The 23,792-nt window shown below is 41.5% G+C and overlaps 1 protein-coding gene across 2 annotated transcripts in view; it reads right to left on the bottom strand.

The window, feature by feature from the left end:
- Window positions 1-23,792, bottom strand: part of CDC123 (cell division cycle 123) — an 83,018-nt gene that overhangs the window by 3,946 nt on the left and 55,280 nt on the right. For both annotated transcript variants that reach the window (XM_080659956.1, XM_080659955.1), the window contains 5 exons: window positions 23,238-23,313; window positions 21,548-21,670; window positions 18,082-18,110; window positions 4,005-4,133; window positions 206-343 (listed from right to left, as the gene is read on the bottom strand). In XM_080659956.1, the coding sequence (XP_080516082.1) occupies window positions 206-343; window positions 4,005-4,133; window positions 18,082-18,110; window positions 21,548-21,670; window positions 23,238-23,313 (495 nt within the window). The remainder of the gene's footprint in view (window positions 1-205; window positions 344-4,004; window positions 4,134-18,081; window positions 18,111-21,547; window positions 21,671-23,237; window positions 23,314-23,792) is intronic.

The following is a 23,792-nucleotide window of genomic DNA, read 5'->3' on the forward strand; positions in this document are numbered from 1 at the left end:
TGTGGGCTCAATCCCCAGTAGGAGGCATGTAGGAGGCAACTGATGATTCTCTCCCATCATTGATGTTTCTATATCTCTCTCCATCTCCCTTCTTCTCTGAAATCAATAAAAATATATTTTTAAAAAGTCTAAGTAGAATAAGACTAAGATGAAATATTAAAAAGCCAATTTGAAAACAAAGATGCTAAGTACACATAGACTTTACCAGCTTAAGGAAATCAATGAGTTTGTGAGCGTCTTCTCCAGTAGAGAGGTCTACAAAGTCCTTGGGCAGTCGATAACTTAGATAGGGACTCGGCTGGACTGTAGCTTCACTGTTTGTACAACGGAAAGCTGGAGAATCCTTTACAAAAAAAAAGGGAAAGTCTGTGAGAAATTTTAAGTCTCTTCTCCAAACTCAAAAAGGTTCTATAATAACAATTTCAACTTCATGTTCTCTTCTGTACTAGGCAAGGAAGAAATAAGATTCTGAAGTAAAAGAAGGCATCAAAGGCATAAAAACATTTTTACATATTCAATATGACATAAACATGGGTATCTGCAAACAGTGTGCTCGAGAGTGATACAAACAGGGTATGTATCTCTTTAGCTCCCAATGGGTCACAGGCCACAGGCTACTTATCACTGGCCTCAAGCAATCTCATACAAACCAGAATGCTTTATAAGTATTATCACTTTCTTCAGGTGCAGTTAGGAAGTATTGCCTTAGAGAATAAAGTTAATAGTAAGGGCAAGCAAGTGCTTTGAATTCCTAACACCTCTGTACTTCTTTTATGTCATTTAACTTATTTATGTATTTGTCCCATTACCTATGTAAAACTGCAAACAACATTGCAAATTCAAGTATCATACTGAACAAGTCTTTACATTCTTTCATGTACAGTTGGCCTTTGACAACAGGGAGGGTGGCGGCACCGACCTACTGAGCACTTGAAAATCTTCATGTAACTATAGTCGGCCTCAGCATATGCAGATCCCAACAGCAGAGCTGACCCTCGAGCAATGTGGGTTTGAACTGCATGGGTCAATTGGAAAAATATCCAAGTGTAAGTGGATGCACGCAGTTGAAACTCATGTTGTTCAAGGGTCAGCTGTACCTGCTTAGAGCCTGCATATGATATTTACATGTTGCCTGTGTCAAAAAGGATTTCAGAGACAGAAGGCCTTGGGTTTGGACTCCATGGTGATGGATACCTAGCTGAGGGATGATGTGTCCGGAAGATGGAGACAGGCCAGAAGCTCGGATGGAACAAGACCTAGAAAGCAGGCCACAGTTTTGACAGACAGACCAATCATCTGACAGGTATTTATGAAACACCTACTTTGTACTGGACCTTTTTCTAGGTATGGAAGATAAACTGATAAACAAGACAGGTGGACAGCCAATCAGCAAGCAAACAAATAAACTAACAGGATTATTTCAGATAGTACCAAGTGTTATAAAAACAAAACCACAGGCTGCTATCATAGAGAACCAGGTAGTCTGCCAGGGAAGACCTTGCTAAAGAGGAGATGTCTGGACTGAGAGATGGAAAGTATGACAGAAACAGCCTGGGAGGTCTGGGAGCAGAGCACAGCTCTGAAGGCAGTGGAACAACCAGTGCAGAGAGGCAAGGCTTGGAGCTGAAAGAAACAGAAGGACGGGTAGGTTTCTGTGGAGTGAAAATAGGCAGGAGGTGATGCTGGGCAAAGGCAGAAGCCAGTTCCCGTTTCCCCAACTGCCGATATAGTGTTATTTAAATTAAGCAAAAAAGGAAGAAGGAAGGAAGAAAGGAGAGATAGAGAAAGAAAAAAGAAAGATCCAATCATATTATTTGGATCATAGATTGAATCTTATACAAACTGTTTCTATTCAATAACGGTGTCCCTCATATTTAAAAATAACCCTGTGCTGAATAATTTACATTCTTCTCCTAGACACTCAGCTTTAACAGCCCACAACTGTAAGATGCCATCAGGGATAAAATTCCTTCTCTCACTAACTCAACACTCATTAGTTGTGCCTGGCACTGTGCTAAGCCCTGGGCTACGTGGAGAGCAAGAGACTCTATCCCTGGGGTCAGAAGCTTGCAGTCTGGAGCAGGACACAGGCGAGGCAACAGGCAGGCATCACGCAGTGGGCAAGTGCTTTGATAGGGAAAAAAATCTAGTTGAGCCAGATCTAGAGAAACAGGCCCAAAGAAGGCCCAGGACAGAGTAATGATGAAAAAAATCATTTCAGAGATGGACAAAAGGAAAGATGGTCACACTGAAGGCAAAGCAGCAGCCAGAAGAAACCCAGAAGGGAGAACGTGCCACAGAAGCTGAGGGAAGAGATGCTGTAAGAACAAGGGGGGAACAAGTTCAAATGGTAGCAAGCGGTTGGGTGAGAGAAGAGCAGTGGGTCGTTCACTGGAATTAGCAACAAAGCAGGGGAGCCCTTGCCAAGAGCAGTCGATGTGGGTGGCAGGGACTGAGGCTCACTGGGCTGGGGAGTGACAGGTGAGACGGGTGAGAAGCAGCAGGCAGCAAGGACAGATGACCATGTAAGGAAGTGGCTGTGACGGATATACAACTACTGAGTAGTTACAAAAAAGCAAGTTACATAGCAGCAAGAGGGAAACTAGTATGATCCCACTATGTAAAAATGTATGGTGCATCCATAGAAAAAAATATCTGGAGAATATATTAACTCAAGTGTTAAGAATGGCTATTTGGAGGTGGTAGAATTTCCAGTCCTGCCTCTTTCTAATTCCCTCTCTTTTTTTAAATGACAACGCTAAACAACAAACCCTGTTTTAATTTTTTTATATTATTTTTTGTTCTCACTGAGGATATTTTTTTCCATTGATTTTCAGAGAGAGTGGAAGGGAGGGGGGGAGGACAGAGAGAGAGAGAAACATCGATGTGAGAGAGAGACACATCGTTTGCTTGCCTCCCACACGCACCCTAACCAAGGATTCGAACCTGGAACCCAGGTAAGTGCCCTAGACCAGGAATCGAACCCCAGACCCTTCAGTGTGTGGGCCAATGCTCCAACCACTGAGAACACCGGCCAGGGCAAAAACAACTGTTTTGAAAAAGATGTAAAATACTCACAAGATAATACTAAATGAAAAACTCGAGATACGTAAGTTCATATGTAGTATAATCTCATTTATTTAGACACATTTATTTGTATGTGGAAAAGGCATGTTAGTATTAAAATATAAGCAGTGGGTCTCAAGGTAGTAGCTTTATGGGTGATTTTAGAATTATCTTTAAAAATGAGCATGTAATACTTTTATAGGAAGAACAAAGCTTTCCAAAGTTGTTGTTTCAAGAAAGTTTGGCTGTGAAGATGAGAAGAAAAGGAGAGTAGCTAGGTGAAGATACAGGCTTAAAGATTTTAAGATGAGATATCTGAACATGATTAACTACTGAGAGCCGGGAGCTGGTAGACAGAGAGAGACGGGAAAAACAGGAAAGAAGATACATGGCAGCACAAGGTATGTGGAGCGATGGGAAGGAACGGTATGCCGGGCAGGTGGGGGTGAGACTTAGGATGGCTGCAGACAAGGTTGGAGGCTTACTGACAATGAAACTGAGTGATCTCACCAATGGATTATCTTTTCCTTTGAAGAAGGACGTGAAATCTCTGCCGAGAAGAAAAGGAAGCCAGAGGTTCAGAGGAGCATGGAAAGGTGTGAAATGGCCACTGTGGCTGATGGAAGAGGAGCTGATGAGGGAAACAAGACACTGTAATAAGCACCCACTTGAACTTGGGGTCAAGGACATAAGGCGCCAAGAAAAAAAATTATCAGAAAAAAATATATCAGATGACCATTATTTCTTTAAATGAAGTAAAATGAATGAATCACATGCACACCTTTTCTTGCTCACCTCTATGGGCAAGAATCTATTAGTAAATTTGTTATATTCTGTACTTCCCAAGGGTACAAGTCACTGCCTATCCAAGTGCCTAAAGAACTAGCAATTGTTAAGATTAAAACATTTCCTTTACATTTTTACTTTTACTGACTTACCTGCTCCAGAGCATCTCCTTCACTAAAATCACCTTTTAAGTTTCGTTCAGATATCAGTTCTTCCCAAGTAAACAGCAGTGAATCTGTTACCTCACCAAATGGATTAAAATCGATTAGCCACACCTTCCCCTGTAGGACAGAGAGAAAAATTAAGAGGCACAGACTAAAATCAAACATTTAAACCCTATAACCTGTCCTCCAGGTTTCATTGAAAAAGGGCCACAGCTTTATCTAAAGGGAAGGTCACCTGTAAAAAAGACACCTAGAAAAGAAAAGCCTGACAAAGACATATATTTCAAGTCCTGCTTAGATCACATGAGAATTTTAGGTCAAAAATCCAAGCAGGAAAAAGGAAAATTTCACAAGAAGTTAAACCAAGCATGACCGAATGCTTTCAGGGGGTATCTCTGATTATCTTTCAAGATTACCTTTGCCCTACAGAGGAAGGAAAGAGCCAGAAGTTCCAGAGAACACCATTCCTTACCCCTGAGAGGCCGCTACTGCCAAGGATGCTTTGTTTTTAAGCATATAGAAAGAAGTATGGAAATGTTCAATTTTCTTTAACTTTAATGTAATATTGGTTTATCTATATGTTAGAGCACATGAAGGGGAGATCTAAAAAATATATCAACCTTTAAAAGAAATATCTAATTTTTCCTGCTCTGAGAGTAGAGGTGGGCAATGTGACAGCTCCGGGCTCAGAGAAAGGATCCTTCTGAGCTGGTCAGACTGAGTTCAGTTAGAGTCAGGGGCACCTCAGAATAAAGGGCAGGGCACTGACATTACAGCACTGGGGACCTGAAGTCCTGCCAAGAGATTGAAGCCAACAGATAACCACAGAGATACAGATGACATTTAGTAGATACCCGTTTCCTTCAAAATTTTATCTTTGCTCCTCTTGATTTTTCTCAAAACATTCATATCATTGCATCGTTTTTTTGTTGATAATTAGGTTTTCCTGTAAATGTGTAGTTATCATGTTTTCGTCATACATGAGTGTTTAAAATTTCATATGCCTAATGAACTAGGTTGTCAAGCCACCATTACCAATATCTAGCACTGTTTCTCATCTCAGTTAAAGAAAAAATTTAAGAGCCGAAACCGGTTTGGCTCAGTGGATAGAGCATTGGCCTGCGGACTGAAGGGTCCCAGGTTCGATTCTGATCAAGGGCACGTACCTTGGTTGCGGGCACATCCCCAGTGGGAGGTGTGCAGGAGGCAGCTGATCGATGTTTCTCTCTCATCGATGTTTCTAGCTCTCTATCCCTCTCCCTTCCTCTCTGTAAAATATTAATAAAATATATTTAAAAAAATAATTTAAGAAATATCTAATTAGGACTTGCTCCCAACAGCAGAAACATCCGGTAAGTGGCAAAGAACCATTACCAGAAGTTGCACCACACACCATTGGGTTTCTTATTTTATATAATCCCAGGAGAAAGCCTACAACTCTTTCAGGCCACTTGAATTGCTTCCTCACAGCAGTTCGGCACCCACTTGCACAGTCTTTGACTATGTGAAATAACATCAGCCATCAACTTGTTGGTATAAAGTCAGCTTTGCTTTTGGAGCAATTACTAAGATGTCTTTGGCATGCTATGTGTTATTTTAACAAAATGGGTATTTTCTAACTTTCAAACCCTTTCTACTTGAGTTTTATAACCAGTAAAACCATCTCATTATAAAAAGAAAACACTATTGGGCCGGTTAATATAGGAATATTATGTTCTATAAACTAAAAATATGGCATACTGTAAAAAAAAACACACAAAAAAAACCTTAAAACTCAAACAGATCACTACTTTTAGAACTAGTAATGGGCAGTTTGTTCTATAATTCAGAAGACATTCTCTAATTCAATGAAAAATAAAGCCAGCTGTAATCAGGTATAAAACTATCAAGATGGGGATCTTATAGCTAGAATATGGTTTTCAGGTGACAGCTCAGGCAGGAGACATCCTGAGAAATTCTATTTTTAGGCAATCACAGAGATAAGATCGGCCCTTCCTGAAATCTACCAGACCAGCCCCACAGCCCAAATAAATCTCTGTGCACTAGAAAGACACTGTGCCAGGCACTGGTGCGTAAAGACTAGTAACACAGAATCTGTTCCTTCAGAGAGCTCAGTCCAGACCTGGGGATACACACACACGCACACACACGAGAAATGAAAACCATCCTGCAATCACAGTACACAGGGGGAAATAATCCAACAGATAAGAACAGGGTATTATGAGACTAGTAGACTGTAAGGAGAACCTACCTAATCTGCATGGTGAAGCTGGAAAAGCTCCCCCTTAGTAACTTGGAATTTGAAGATGATGGTGATGATGATCTGGGAGGAGGGTGGGTGGTGGGAGGAAAGCAGACCATTTCAGGGGGAACAACAACAAAAACTAACAGGTGTGAAGGCCATGAAAAGACAGCCCACTCTGGACACAGGTTATTTCCTAGAGTGTAAAATACATGGGGGTCCCAGAAAATTATGGAACTTCGAAAGTCTCTAGTTCTAAATCGGATGAAATTCTGGTTAAAATAATCCCTTTAAATGTAAAATGATTACAAGAAAGAAAGGGGATCCCAGGCGCCAGAAATGAGGAGGAAACTAAAAAACAGAAGTAAGCATACAAACATTTGCAGTGGGAACGCTTGGGCGAGCTTCCTACCAGGAAGCTCAAGGCAGGGTTTAACATGCACACAGGAACAAGAGACTAGCCACGAGAAGGGCATCAGAACCACGAAGTGAACTCCGGAGGGCTGCCAGGTCAGTAAAGGGAGTTTAAGATAAAACTCCTAATGATTGGAAAAGGAAACAAAGAAGCCTGCCTTTCTCTGACCCGGGTCTGGGGAATGTGGAAGAAGCAAATGAAGTACTTGAAACTTAGAATCTTTGATTCACAGATTAAAAACAAAACAAACAAAGCAAAACACAAGCTCACTGAAGACGAACCCATGGTAAAATAAATAGACTGGTTTACAAAACCAAAAATAATCAACATGAATGAGAATATGCAAATAGAGCAACCAAAGGTTAAAGCCCCAAAACTGAGGAAAATCATCATCAACCTAAAGGAGAATCTATACTAATAAAAGGGTAATATGCTAATTAGACCGGATAGACCGGATGTCTTCTGGACAAAGCCACAGTGGCTGCGAGGGCCGAAGAGGGCCGGAAGCCGCGGCGGCTGGCAGTGGCAGCAGCAGCGGGGTGATGGGGGCGGCACCTTCCCCTGATCAGCCCGGTGGCCTCCCACAGAGGGAGTCCAGAGGCAGCAGCAGTGGTGGGGTGATGGGGACGGCGCCTTCCCCTGATCTGCCTGGTCGCCTCCCACAGAGGGAGGCCAGACTGTGGCTTAGGCCCGCTCCCCACCCCTGCCTCCCAGTGCATGAATTTTCATGCACCGGGCCTCTAGTATAAAATAAAGATATTAGTGTTAGGACAACTGGGTAAAAATCCAGAAAAAGACAAAGTTAGATCCATATCACATACCAGGGCAAATGCAAAGTAGATCAAAGATTTAAATATACAAGCAATAAGTCATAAAAGCTAGAAAATAAATGGAGGTATTTTTTACAATTATGACTTTAATTCAGAAGTCATAAAATAAATAACATTTTATCTTCATGGTAAAAGACTAATAAAATGGGATAATCCCATTCCTATATTTCAAAGGATAATAAATAAGACAATAAAAAATGAAAAACATATAGAAATGACCCTTTCAAAAGATAAAATGCATCCAAATGCATAATAAGAAATAAAGAAATTGAAACTATACTGAAACACCATTTTCCATCTATCAAAAACACCACTTTTCATCTATCATACTCTGTGGGCAAGCTTTAAGGAAATATCCAGGTACATTTCTGGTGGAATTACTTGGTGTAACTTCTACAAAGGGTAATCAAAATTAAAATACATTTAGCCTTTTGAGCTAGCAATCCCATTTCTAGGAATTTATCCTGTAGATATACTTGCAGATGTATGAAACAAAATATATATCGAATGTTCATCACAGCACAATTTGCAAAAGTCTAGAAAGAACTTATGTGTTCATCTATAGTGAAGTAGCTAAACAAACTAGGGGTGGGCAAACTTTTTTTTTTTTTTTTAAATATATTTTATTGATTTTTTACAGAGAGGAAGGGAGAGGGATAGAGAGTTAGAAACATCGATAAGAGAGAGACATCGATCAGCTGCCTCCTGCACACCCCCTACTGGGGATGTGCCCGCAACCAAGGTACATGCCCCTGACCGGAATCGAACCCGGGACCCCCCAGTCCGCAGGCCGACACTCTATCCACTGAGCCAAACCGGTTTCGGCTGGGCAAACTTTTTGACTCGAGGGCCACAATGGGTTCTTAAACTGGACCGGAGGGCCGGAACAAAAGCATGGATGGAGTGTTTGTGTGAACTAATATAAATTCAAAGTAAAGGAGCGGAGGGGAGAGCAAGAGAACCGGATAGAACAGCCGGATCTGGCCCGCGGACCGTAGTTTGCCCAAGGCTGAACGGTGTATCCACAGCACAAAACATTGTGCCACAGTAATAAATTGGAAAGCTCTCAAAGATACATTGTTTTTTAAAAATGTTTAAAAAGCAAGGTGCAGCCCTAACCGGTTTGGCTCAGTGGATAGAGCGTCGGCCTGCAGACTGAAGGGTCCCGGGTTCAATTCCGGCCAAGGGCATGTACCTTGGTTGCAGGCACATCCCTAGTAGGGGGTGTGCAGGAGGCAGCTAATCGATGTTTCTCTCTCATCGATGTTTCTAACTCTCTATCCCTCTCCCTTCTTCCTCTCTGTAAAAAAATCAATAAAATATATTTTTAAAAAATAAAAATAAAAAGCAAGGTGCAGACTGTATATCATATGCTAACTCTATATAAGAAAAATGAAAAAATAAGTACATTACCTTTTTTTGGGCATCAAGAAATACTGGAAGGATATAAAAAAACGAATAAAAGTGAACTTGTAGGGGAGCAGAGGGTCAAGGGTATATTTTTCACACTGATTTGTTTTTTAAGCAGTGTGAATGTATTATAAATTAAAAACTTAAAAATAACTAGGTAGGTTTACAGAGCAGTATTTTCCAAGGGCTAGGGTTCAGGGAGGTTCATGAGGAAATTTTGGGAGTGAAGCAGTTCTACATCATCATTGTAATAGTGATTATACAACCAGATGTGTTTTTCAAACTCATAGAACTATACATTAAAAAGGGTTAATGTCAACTCTATGTAAATTATATAGAAAAAAAATCTAAGGAAAAAAGATCAGCAGTTTTAAATGATTTAAAATATAATGGAAATCAAAATCCTAAAACACAAGATACTGTCCTATACAATAAAAGGCTAATATGCAAGTCAACCGACCAGTGGAACGACCAGTCTCCATGACACGCACTGACCACCAGGGGACAGACGCTCAATGCAGGAGCTGCCTCCTGGTAGTCCGTGTGCTCCCACAGGGGGAGCGCCGCTCAGCCAGAAGCCAGGCTCACGGCTGGTGAGCGCAGAGGCAGTGGCGGGAGCCTCTTCAACCTCCACAGCAGCACTAAGGATGTCTGACTGCTGGCCTAGGCCCCCTCTTCCTGGGGCCTGGGGAGGGGGCCTAAGCCGTCAGTCGGACATCCCCCAAGGGCTCCCAAACTGCGAGAGGGTGCAGGCTGGGCTGAGGCATCCCTCCCGCCAGTGCAAGAATTTCGTGCACTGGGCCTCTAGTGGAAAAATAAGCAGATTTTAAAAGTAACCAAATAGAACCTATAGAAATGAAAAATATAGCTGATACAATTTAAAACCTAGTGAATAGGTTAAATATATCAGATCAGACAAAGCTGAAAGTGAACTAGTAAACTGGTATATCTGAGAAAATACAAAACACAGTACAGAGAGATAAAGAGGTAGAAAATAAGAAGTCAAGAGACATGAAGATAAAGTGAGAAGCTCTACCATACCTAACTGTAAATAAAGTTCCAAAGGCCAAAAGATAGAAAAGGAAGAGGCAATACTGAACATTCTCCCCAATTAACAAAGGAAGTGAATTCTTAGACCTAGAAAGCATGGCCCCAAAAAAGAAAAGAAGCCAAAGAACAATGGAACAGTGTCTTCAAAGTGCTGAGGCCACCAAACTGGTCAACTGAAAAATTCTATGCCCAGCTAGGCCTGTCATCATGCATGAAGGTAAATAAAATCTTTTCCAGCCAAGCCAAAGGCTGAGGGGATTTATTACTGAAGAATGTACTATTAGGAAGAACTGGATCCAAAAAGCAGTGAGAGGCAAGAAGCAGCGGTACAAACACACTGAACAGCAACAAGCATGACTAAGTTAGGGGTATAAACACATAGTAGAAGTAAATATCAGACATCACGCCCAGCCGGCGTGGCTCAGTGGTTGAGTGTCAACCTATGAACCAGGAGGTCACCGTTCAATTCCTGGTCAGGGCACATGCCCAAGTTGTGGGCTCAGTCCCCAGTGTGGGGCGTGCAGGAGGCAGCTGATCAATAATGATTCTCTCTCATCATTAATCACTCCCTTCCTCTCTGAAATCAATAAAAATATATTTGAAAAATAAAATAAATTAAAAAATAAAAATCAGACATCACATGTAAGACAAAAGTGGATGCTGGGAATTAGTGTACAAAAGTCCTTGTATCATAAGAACAACAGGATATAAAATTAACTTCAGAGCTTATTAAATACCCATATTAAGATTTAGTTGTTAATTTCTACCAAAACTAACAGAAATAAAAAACTAAATTTCAAAATTATTGTCTGGGAGCAGGGGGGGAGAAAAGCAGGGGGTGGGGAGGTAAGGAGGAAGAATAAAGAAAAACCAGTAAAATAAATTAAAAGAAAAAAAAGCATAGGAAAGCAAAGCAAACCGAAATTCAAGATAAGGTGGTGGAAAACATTCAAATATCCAATATAATAAATGCAAGCAATACTTACCCGTTAAAACCAGAAATTATCAGTAATTAAAAACACAAAACTGGCAATATACTAAGACCTGTGCACACACCTAAAACCTAACAGCTATTAAAAAAAAAAAAAAGGACTGAAAAAGATGAATTTTAAGACCAGAAGAAAACTGTAATAACACAATCAATATCAGAGTGAAACATACTTTAATGCCAAAAGCACAAAAGCATTCTTAGGGATAAAATCACTGCCTGACCATGAGAATTCACTGGGAAAACAAAGCCATTGTGAACTAGCATTTGTGGAAGAATATAACCTCGAAGTCTATAACACAAAAGCTAACAGAATTAGAAAGAGGAAATGTTAACATAACCCTGTTCAGTAACTGACAGGTTAAGTAGAGAAAAAAATTAAGAAAGATCTTACCTAATAATAGACAACATGCTAATTGACCGTACCTTCGTGACACCCACAGCCAATCAGGAGTGAGTATGCAAATTAACCCAACAAAGATGGTAGTTAATTTGCATACGCGGCCACTCTGGGCCTCTGAGCAGCGCAGGAAGGTGGAAAGGCGGCTCTGGCCAGAGTGAAAGCAGTGCCGGCAGCCAGGGAAAGGAAGGCCCATTCTGGCACGAATCTTCGTGCATCGGGCTTCTAGTTTTTTTTTATAGTTTTAAAAAAGATTTCTGTATGTAAAGGTTAAACATATACAAAGGTAGAAAAAATAGTATAAAGAACCCAATGTATCTAACACTCAGTTTCCAGTAATCTTGTTGATTCCCATGGCTGATCTTTCATCTATATCCCAAAATCTGTATTATTTTGAAGGTATTGTCAGGCATCATTTCATTCATGAGATACAACAGATTTTAACAACATTATTAAGCTTAAATGAACAAACAGCTGCAGAAACCTGACACATTAGTAACTGTGCTTTCTTTTTCAATCATACATAGAACAGCTATAAAAAAGTGACCAAGTTGCAAAGCCAATCTCAACAATATTAAAGACTCAAGACTAGACATGGTACCAGAACAGTAATATAAGGGGCCTGGAAAAATTTTTCAAGTATCTAAGGGCAATTACTCTAAATTCCAGTGGTGCATCAGCATTACCTAAGGAGCATCTTACAATACATAGTCCCAGGCCTCATCCCAGACCATTGCTTTACATACATGAAATTAGAATCTATCAGCAATGACTCAACTCGCCAGCCGCAGTAAGAAAGCAGACACTTTAAAATATTGCCAAGCCCACACACTTTAGATGTATTTCATATGAGACCACATAAAATAAGAGTTAGTTTTCCATAAGAAAAGTCACAAAATTACATATTTAAGAAAGTGCCTAACAAACGGTGATACTGACTAAATGCAAATTAGTTTTACATCACAGTTTAAATCTCAGAAACTTTCAGGGTGTTTATACTGGTATGTTTCTCACTTTAAAAATATATAGTAATTTTCATTGTGTAAGATCACAGCAGTAATTACTTATGCACGTCTCCAACTTCAATTAAGACATTTGCAGAACTGGATATATGCCAGGGAAATATTGAGAGACTGGTAAATTCCAAATTTTCAAATGCCATTAATATAATTGCAGCATTAACACATAATTGCTTCAATTTTAATATCTGTAAAATGGGAACAAATAATACCTAATTGCTTCAATTTTAATATCTGTAAAATGGGAACAAATAATACCTCACAGGGGTATATGGATTGAGGTACTGCATTAAATGAGAATAAAGCTCTTCTGTGCTGCACATTCGGGGCAAAGGGCTAAGTTTACTCCCTAATTGACTTGATCCAGCTTGCTACCACGCCAATTCCCTGGGTTTCAAGTCTTGAGATTAAGCTCCTCGAGGTCAGCAGATCATCTTGTTGGAAGCTTCTTATTAGAAGCATAGCATCTAACACATCAGAGGCTCTCAAATAATGCTAAAAATAATTATCTAAATATCAAATGACAGATTCCTGGCCACATTTAAGTATGCAAATAGGTCAGATGTGCCCTAAACTGCCTTTTGTCTGCTCATCTTAGTACAGGCTGGGAGAGAACTCTACGGTTCTGCTTAGACATTTAAAACCACTCTAGAAAGAGTTCACTAGTCAAGGACTGGAAAAACTGTGTGTAGCGAGGGGGGTGAGGGAGGAGGGAATATCTGATTATTTCTAAATGTTATCTTGAAAAGAGGCTTTGTTGAGAAATAAATAAAAGTGTGAAAACTGAACTATTTTAAGCACGCCCAGACTCCTGACAACAGTGGAAAGTAAGATACAAGGTGGCCATTTAGTTATCTGTTAAGTTAATAATGTCTAAAATGCAAATTAAAACCTCAAAAAGATATCACCTCACACCTGTCATAATGGCTATCATCAATAAATCAACAAACAAGTGTTGGTGAGGATGTGGAGAAAAGAAAATCCTAGTGCACGTTTGGTGGGATTATAAATTGGTGCAGGCAGTGTGGAAAACAGTATGGTGGTTCCTTGAAAAATGAAAAATAGAATTACCTTATGACCCAGCAATTCCACTTCTGGGTATTTATCTGAAGAAACCCAAAACATGAATTTAAAAAGACATATTCACCCTTATGTTTACTGCAGCATTATTTATAACAATTAAGATATGGAAACAACCTAAGTGTCCATCAATAAACAAGTGGATAAAGAAGATGTGGTATATGTATACAAACAATAAAATATTACTAGGCCATAAAAAAACAATGAAATCTTAACATTTGCAACAACATGGATGGACCCAAAGGGTATTATGTTAAGTGAAACAAGTCAGACAGAGAAAGACAAATACTATATGATTTCATTTATATATAGAATCTAAATAACAAAACAAAGGAGCAAACAAAAACTAACTCACAGATACAGAGAACAAATTGAAGGCAGCCAGATGATGGTGCTGGGGGTATGGATGAAAAGGGCAAAGGAATAAGATATGCAAATTGCTAATTATAAACAATCACAAGGATGTAAAGTACACCATAAGGAATACAGTCTATAATATTGTAATAACCACGTCAGATGGGTACTATGTCTAATCACTTTGTTGTACACCTAAAACTAATATAATGTTGTATGTCAACTGTAATAAAAAGTTTTTTTAATTAAAAACAGTAATGAAGACCTAGATGGGTGGCTCAGTTGGTTAAAGCATTGTCATCTATGCCAAGGTTGCGGGTTCAACAAACCGATGTTTGTCTCTCTCCCCCTTCTTTTCTCTCACTAAAATCAATCAATAAAATCCTATCTAATAAAAGAGTAATATGCAAATTGACCATAACTCTGCTACACCCACAAGCCATGCCCATCAGCCAATCAGGAGGGAATACGCAAATAAACCCAACCAAGATGGCTACAGCTACAGAGAGCAGGAGGGAGGCTTGGGTTTCCCTGGCAATGGAGGAAGTCAAGCTTTCCGCCTGCCCTTGCTGGCCTAGGCCTCCACTCAAGGCTACAAAGTTTCAATTGTAGAAGATAAATAAATCCCAGATCCCAGGGCCTCTGCTTGGGTCGCCGGGGGGCGTGGCCAGCCTGCAAACCACCACAGGCCCCTTGCCCAGGCCGTCCCACACCCCAAGGGAACCCCCACCCTGATCCGGGACACCCTTCAGGGCAAACCAGCTGGCCCCCACCCATGCACCAGGCCTCTATCCTATCTAATAAAAGAGTAATATGCAGATTGACCATCACTCCAACACACAAGATGGCTGACCCCATGTGGTCAAAGATCCTGCCCCCATGTGGACACAAGATGGCCAGCAAGGGAGGGCAGTTGGGAGGAATCAGGCCTGCAAGGGAGGGCAGTTGTGGGTGATCAGGCCAGCAGGGGAGGGAAGTTGGGGGTGATCAGGCCAGCAGGGGAGAGCAGTTGGGGGGTACCAGGCCTGCAGGGGAGGGCAGTTAGGGGTGACCAGGCCTGCTGGGGAAGGCAGTTAGGGGCAAACAGGCTGGCAGGGGAGCAGTTAGGCATCAATCAGGCTGGCAGGGGAGTGGTTAGGGGGTGATCAGGCTGGCAGGCAGAAGCAGTTAGGGGCATTCAGGAAGGCAAGCAGGTGAGCAGTTGGGAGCCAGCAGTCCTGGATTGTGAGAGGGATGTCTGACTGCCCAGTGGGATCGGGCCTAAATGGGCAGTCGGACATCCCTCGAGGGGTCCCAGATTGGAGAGGGCACAGGCTGGGCTGAGGGGTTCCCTTCCCCGCACCCCCCACCCCCGGGCACGAATTTCATGCACCGGGCCTCTAGTAGTAATAATAATAATAATTAATAATGATAATAATCCAGAGACTTTCAATCAAGATGGTGGCATAGGTAAATGTGGTACTTGCATCCTTCCACAACCATATAAAAATTACAACTAAACAACAGAAAAACCATCACTCAGAACCACCTGAAATCTAGCTGGATATAAGTCCTACAACTAGAAATTTAAAGAAACCATGTTGTCTGCTAGGAGATGCGGACATACGGAACGGAATGGTCCCACACCCACATGTACTGAATAAAAATCAGGAGGGATATCTTGGCTGCAGAGATCCACCCTGAGGAGCAAGGGGCCCCAGCCCCACACCAGGCCCCGAAGTCCAGGGTTCCAGTCCTGGGAAGAGAAGTCCCCATAAATTCTGGCTGTAAAAACCAGTGGGAATTGAGGCTGAGTGAGAGGGAGGGCTACTGAAATTCCTTTAAGGGACCTGCACACAGACTTACTCTGACTCACTCCCTCTGAGCTGGGACAGCAGTGCTGGGACAGCAGCCCAAAAGGCACCAGGGACATACGGGGAGAAACTGAAGTGTTTGGCATGAGGGCCAGAGCTGGGAGTGGAGTGCAACTTTCTCCCAGACAAAACTGCTGGCATAGGCTATTGTTCCTTTGATGAGACCTCCACCCCCCAGACGGCAAGTGGGAGCCATATATGAGTCTCCATCAACGTGGCTATCACTGTTTGTCCCACCCTAGTAACTACCTGAGATCCCACCCCACCAAACTTGCAAGCCCACTCAACCGGTTTCCATTGGCTTTTCCATATGAATTACCTGTCTTGGCTCATGTTCAGACTTTCCTAAAATCTCTCAAACAAGTGGCATCTGGCCTCAATGTGCACCACACCTCTTGCTAAGTGGCCCCAGGTCTAGCACTAGTGGCAGCTGGCCTTGGTTCACAGATGAGCCTCTCATGGCATCTCCAAGCCCAGCACAGGTAGCCAGCAGCTGCAGATCACTTTGTAGCTCAAGCCAGGTGGCCCTGGGCAGAACAAAGGGGCCTTGGCTGACCTTCACCCACACCTCCTGGGAAGCCCCAGCACACCTGATGGATAGCTTGAGACCCACATCATCAGCGGGCACCACAGCCCTAATGAAATAAGACCGACTGTGTGAAGTGCCACTGCACAGCTGATTCTCCATGGCTGTTTGTGGTCGCAGCCAGTCCTTGCAATGGATCAGCCAGGGGGTAAATCCCTCCCACTGATATGCCAACAGCAATCAAGGCTCAACTACAACAGAAGGGTGTACACAGCCACACTGGGGAGAGGGGGAGGGACATAAATGGAATGTCCAGCTTGGGTGATCAGGGAGGCTGTGCCACTGGACCCTACAGGATACATACTACATTAGACCACGCTACCAAGCCCAGGAGATGTAGCAGTTCTGCCTAATATATAGAAACAAACAAAGGGAGGCTGCAAAATGAGGAGACAAAGAAACATGTCCCAAATGAAAGGACAAAACTCCAGAGAAAAAAACTAAACAAAATAGGGACAAGCAATCTACTAGATGCAGAGTTCAAAACATTGGTTCTAAGGATGCTCAAGGAACTTAGTGAGGACCTCAACAGCATAAAAAAGAACCAGTCAGAAATGAAGAATACACCAACTGAAACAAAGAATAATTTACAGGGAATCAACAAGAGAGTAGGTAAAATCAAGAATCAAAACGGTGATTTGGAATATAAGGGAGCAAAAAACACCCAATCAAAACAGCAAAGAGAAAAAAGTATCCAAAAAAATGAAGATAGTGTAAGGACCCTCTGGACAACTTCAAGTGTACCAACATTCACATCATGGGGTGCCAGAATGAGAAGACAGGAAGAAACAGAAAACCTATTTGAAAAAAAACATGTGAAGGAAATAGGCATACAAGTCCAGGAAGAACAGAGTCCCAAACAAGATGAACCCAAAGATGCCCACACCAAGATGCATCATAATTAAGATGCCAAAAGTTAAAGACAAACAGAGAATCTTAAAAGCAGCAAGAGAAAAGCAGTTGGTTACTTACAAAGGAGCCCCCATGAAACTGTCACCTGACTTCTCAAAAGAAACTTTGCAGGCTAAAAGGGATTAGCAAAAATATTCAAAATGATGAAAAGCATGAATCTACAACCAACATTACTCTACCTAGCAAAGCTATCATTTAGAATTGAAGGACATATAAAGAGCTTCCCAGACAAGAAAAAGCTGAAGGAATTCATCACCACTAAACCAGTATTACATGAAATGTTAAAGTCTTCTTTAAGAAGAAGAAAAAAAAGATTAAAATTATGAACAATACATTGGCAATAAATACATATCTATCAACAAATGAATCTATAAAAATGAAATAAATGAAGAAGCGGAACAGAAACAGACTCATAGATACAGAGAACATTTTGATTTTTGCCAGATGGGAAGATAATTAAAGGGATGGGTAAAAAAGGTAAAAAGATTAAAAAGTGCAAATTGGTAGTAACAGAATAGTCATGGGGATGTAAATACAGCATAATATTCTAATAACCAGGTTATGGTGTCAGATGGTTACTAGATTCATCAGGATGATCACTTAGTAGTAAGTTATGTAATGTCTAATCACTGGGGTGTACACCTGAAACTAAAATAATATTGTATGTCAACTATAATTGAAAAATAAAAAAATAATTTAAATTCTTAAAAATTCCCTAAATTTGTTGTACATAATTAATTACTGATAGTATGTCTTCTAATGTTAAGTATATTTTAAGGGGAGATTCTTGACCACTGTGACTTTCAAACACCTTAGTTTGAGAAAATAATTTTTGAGCAGTAGGCCCTTTACATTCATAATGGCTATGTAGTCCACTTATAAGATCAGCCCTTGTTTTAAAGTAATCATACATAGTGTTTACTTACCCTACTGTCTCTATATATATCGAATACAACTGTAAAAAAAAAACAAAACTCAAAGTTAATAACAAGCTACTTGTTTTATGATCTAAGCCAGCGGTCACCAACCTTTCGGACCTCATGGACCACCAGTTGGCAACTGCTGCTCCAAAGGTTTCCTTAAACCAGCGGTCGCCGATCTTTCGTACCTCACGGATCATCAGTGGTCCGTAAACCACCGGTTGGCAACCGCTGAACTAAGGCTCCTTTTGAAAATTAAAATGCATTTTATTATTAGTCCAACGGTAGAATATAATTAACCTGGAGGAATTCATACTTCTAAATCTCAAAACTTTAAACATAAAATGCAATGTTTTATTTATATAATTTTGTTTTTCCTTTCTCTACCCTCAGCCATAATCCATTATATATATTAATCTTTTAAATATATTTTTATTGATTTCAGAGAGGAAGGGAGAGGGAGAAAGAGATAGAAACATCAATGATGACAGAGAATCATTGATCGGCTGCCTCCTGCATGCCCCTACTGGGGATTGAGCCCACAACCTGGGCATGGAATTGAATCTAGGACTCTTTAGTCCGCAGGCCAATGCTCTATCCACTGAGCAAAACTGGCTAGGGTTTATAATCCATTATATTTAAAAATTCAAACCAAACACCAACATCATCTCAACCAGTTCACCATAATAAATAGGTTCTATGTTCCAATAAAAGAAGCACCAATCAGTGGGATGGGGAATGAAATGAGTAAACTTTTAAACTTTGGGACATTGAAACACAGGCCAGGGGAGATGACCGGATAGAAAACATTGTTCTATCCACTTACCTCCCAGCCTACAAATAATAAAAAAATAAATTAAAAAAAAAAAATGAGTAAACTTTGTAGTACGGAAGCATAAAATCTAGCTATGCTTAATTTTCTTTTTAAATCAAATCTGCCATAGAACCAGGCTTGGCAAGTAGAAAAACGGTAAATCATAGTAGATATAATTTTAAGATGCATAAAAACTTTCTCTCATATACAATATTCTTTCAATTCTTAAAGCCAACTCACAAAAGCTTACTATATAACTGATGCTATCTGATCATTTAAAGAAACAATCTAAGAAGGCAGATCAGTTATCTAGCTAATTTAGTCCTAATAACAGAAGCATTATGTCATCTGTAGACAGATCCTTTGAAATATATAATGAAATATCTAAAATGGCAGGTGAAAAAACTCTCAGTATTAAAAAGGGACTCTGATCAGCCCTAGACAGTTTGGCTCAGTGGACAAAGCATTGGCCAGCAGATTGAACAGTCCCAGGTTCAATTTTGGTCAAGGGCACATACCTCGGTTGCAGGTTCCATCCCCTGCCCTGGTCTGGGCGTGTGCGAGAGGCAACTAATCGATGTGTCTCTCTCACATTGATCTCTCTGTGTGTCTCTCATCCTCCCTTCCACTCTCTCTAAAACTCAATGAATACAAATTGGAACACGGGAAAAAAAAAATCAACAGAAAAATATCCTCCGGTGAGGACTAATCAAAAAAGAAAAGAAAAAAAAAGGGACTCTGATCAAATAAGGTAAAATTAACATGTAACCATCAGCAATATCAAATAATAATATAGCAAAACACTTAAAATAGTGTTTCAAATCCTATCTATAACAATAAAAGCCTAAGTGACCATTGCAACGGAAGGGAAGACTGACCAGGCTGCGTGGGGCGACCAGGCTGGCGGGGGGGTTAGTGAGGGGCGACCAAATGACCGAACAGCAGGCTGCATGGGGCGACCAGGCCCACAGGGGGGGCAGTTGGGCGCGATCAGGCTGGAGGGGGTGGGGCAGTTGGGGGCAACTAGGCCGGTGGGAAGGCAGTTAGGGGCGACCAGGATGGTGGGGGGGACAGTTGGGGGTTACCAGGCCGGCAGAGGTGGCAGTAAGGGGCGACCAGGCCAGTGGGGGGGGGGGGGGGAACAGTTGGGGGCGACCAGGCCAGCAGGGGGTGGCAGTTGGGGAAGACTAGGCCAGCAAGGGGGCAGTTAGGGGCAATCAGGCAGGCAGGCAGGTGAGCAGTTAGGAACCAGTGGTCCCGGATTGTGAGAGAGATGTCCGACTGCTGGTTTAGGCCCAATCCCCAACCGGCAGTTGGTCATCCCCCGAGGGGTCCCAGATTGCAGAGGGTGCAGGCTGGGCTGAGGGGACCCTCCCCCTTGTGCACAAATTTCGTGCACCGGGCCTCTTGTCTATATATATAAAAGCCTAAGCGACCTTCACAATTGAATGGACGACTGAACAGGCTGCATGGGGCAACCAGGCCAGCAGGTGTATTAGTGAGGGATGACCAAACGACCAAGCAGCAGGCTGCGTGGGGCGACCAGGCTGTCAGGGGGGTTAGTGAGGAGTGATCAAATAAGCGAGCAGCAGGCTGCGTGGGGCGACCTGTCCGGCAGGGGGGTTAGTGAGGGGCGACCAAATGAGCGAGCAGCAGGCTGTGTGGGGCGACCAGGCCAGCAAGGGGGTTAGTGAGGGGTGACCAAATGACCAAACAGCAGGCTGCATGGGGCGGCCAGGCCAGCAAGGGGGTTAGTGAGGGGTGACCAAATGACCAAACAGCAGGCTGCGTGGGGCGGCCATGCCAGCAGGGGGTTAGTGAGGGGTGACCAAATGACCAAACAGCAGGCTGCGTGGGGCGACCAGGCCAGCAAGGGGGTTAGTGAGGGGTGACCAAATGACCAAACAGCAGGCTGCATGGGGCAACCAGGCCAGCATGGGGGGCAGTTGGGGGTGACCAGGCCAGCAGGCAGAGGCATTTAGGGGTGATCAGGCAGGCAGGCAGGTGAGTGGTTAGGAGCCAGTGGTCCAGGATTGTGAGACTGCCGGTTTAGGCCTGATCCCCAAAATCGGGCCTAAATCAGCAGTCGGTCATCCCCTGAGGAGGTCCCGGATTGGAGAGGGTGCAGGCTGGGTTGAGGAGACCCTCTACCACCCGTGCATAAATTTCGTGCACCGGGCCTCTAGTCTATATAATAAAAGCCTAAGTGACCCTTACGGATGAATGACCAGAATGACCGGTCGCTATGATGCGCACTGAACACCAGGGGGCACACACTCAATGCAGGAGATGCCCCCTGGTGGTCGGTGTGGTCCCACAGGGGGAGCTCCGCTCAGCCAGAAGCCGGGCTCACGGCTGGCGAGCACAGCGGCTGTGGTGGGAGCCTCTCCCGCCTCTGCAGCAGCACTAAGGAGCAGCGAGCAGGCAGGCGGTAAGGAGCGAGGGGTCTCAGACTGCAAGAGGGATGTCCAACTGCCGGACATCCTGCAAGGGGTCCCGGACTGTGAGAAGGCACAGGTCAGGCTGAGGGACCCCCACCCCCAGTTCACGATTTTCATGCACCAGGCCTCTAGTTTTAAAATAAGTGCCACTGTGAAATAAGGTTCATTAACATTATGTATTTCATTTCATTTCACTGAGTCATTAAAAAATACTTACAGTCTTCATCTAAGAATTTATACTGTATATGTTTCTTAAAGAAGCCTTGTATGCATCTGCAAATCTCCTCCTTTTGTTTAGAAATATGATCATAGTATTGTGTATAATCCCTTTGAGAAATAGCTGGCAAGAAAATATTTTATATTCCGTTAATACATAATATTCAGAAAACACCAAAATATGATTTAAACTCTTCTTGACAGAACCATTAAAGTAGTTCAGAAGACCAATTAGAAAAATACTAATAGAATGATAGAAGTATCAGTTATAAAGGTTTATATGGATAGGTCAGTGGTCGGCAAACTCATTAGTCAACAGAGCCAAATATCAACAGTACAACGATTGAAATTTCTTTTGAGAGCCAAATTTTTTAAACTTAAACTTCTTCTAATGCCACTTCTTCAAAATAGACTCGCCCAGGCTGTGGTATTTTGTGGAAGAGCCACACTCAAGGGGCCAAAGAGCCGCATGTAGCTTGCGAGCCGCGGTTTGCCGACCACTGGGATAGGTGAATACCATAGTTCCATGCTGCCATGCATTCTTACTTTAGAAATAGTAGTTATTTTTATTTAATATAATGGAAAGAATTCAAAGCCATAAATATGCCTATTATGTAAAAAATGAAAGAACCAATTTTTACCCTGCACATAAGTCAATTGCTTTTCTTTGATTTTTCCAATGAACTCTATAAATTGCTATTCTTTTGCACTTTCTTTGGGAAAATGTAAAATATTCCTCACTATATGTCTTTAATATTTATATTGTACTTCATAGAAGCAGTCTATTTTTCTTGTTCATACATGCTATCCTGCCTTCACAAGCCTGATGTTTCAAGGCATGGAAAAGTAAACATTCCTTTCTTTAGAGTGCTTTGTTGATATTATTCTAAATAAACTAAAGAGACTATTGGAAGAACTCCCTCAATTTGCTCTATGCATAGGAAAAAAGTTCTGTGTACTAAAAGAAGGGCTTCCACCCAATTTCTTAATCACATGCTAATATGCTCCCTTCTTTAGCTGTACTTAAAGTGCAGCTTTTTCAGGAATGCCTAATAATATGATAAATTCCAACACACCAAGTTTCTTTTAAGTAAGCTAATAAATTCCAACATCATATTCAATAAATAAGTAATATTGATTTGATTTTGTTCAAATTACACTTTTCTTGTTTGAAGATATATTTTAGTTCATGAAAAACGTGCAGACAAAAAGAAAGAGAGCAAATTATCTTCCATATTTAATTTGATCATATCAAACAAACTAACAACCTGAGAGAAAATGGGTGGCTTTAAAAATAATGCACTTACTTGTCCACATATTTTCTCTTGTTAGAACAGTAAAGTGTTCAATAATAGAAAATAACTTGACTTTTTATGATGCTTGAAATAAGTAGTGTATAGCTAGTAATACATAGGACAGTCCCAAAGAGAAAGCAGGTAGCATTAGATATATCCTAAATTGGGAAGAATAAGGACCCTCACTTTCAACCCAGAATCCAGTCATGGTGAATTGACAATACTATGTTCTGTGGAAACTGAATATGGCCTCAGCATTTCAAAGTCAGTTCGACTGGTTAGAGGAAGAGTCTGAGATAAAAATTGACTGCTACCCCTGTCCTAATTACTAGAAATTTCCTTCCATCAAAAGCTTGTCTTTTTTAAACAATTACTTTCAAGGGTAAAAGAACTTACCAATAAGCTTGTTTTCCTTGACAAAACATCGGAACTCAGCTCCAGGAATTAATTCACACCATTTTCGAAGAACAAGCTGTAGAAAAAAGAAAAAATGTAATACAACTATATAACAAGGGATGTTTACTAGTCTAATAGACAATTTTATGCCCTATGTCTTAACACTTGCCGTTATTAAATTTTTTTTAAAAGGAGGCATCAGAAAACATTAATGTGAGATACAGGGAACAGAGTTGTGATCTATTAGTCTAATAAACAGGAAATTGTGTTAAGCTCTTTATGACAAAATGCATCTTTGTCATTTATTGTTTGAGAGGTCTGATATAATATAGACCCCCAAGGATGATGAAGTCAAGTCTTATCACTGCTGTGCCATAAGTTGCCCTGTAATTCCTATGTTCTTCTCTCCTTTAAGAATATAATCAATACAATAACTTCAAATTAGCTACCTTTAACACCATTCCATAACACGTATTCTGCTAAAATTATTATTATGGTTTATTACAAAGAATCAGTACAACCTTTCCATGATGTTGGCATTATTTTAAAGTAAAC

The sequence above is a fragment of the Plecotus auritus genome, assembly GCF_963455305.1.
Source record: "Plecotus auritus genome assembly, chromosome: 1".
Classification (NCBI taxonomy): Eukaryota; Metazoa; Chordata; class Mammalia; order Chiroptera; family Vespertilionidae; genus Plecotus; species Plecotus auritus.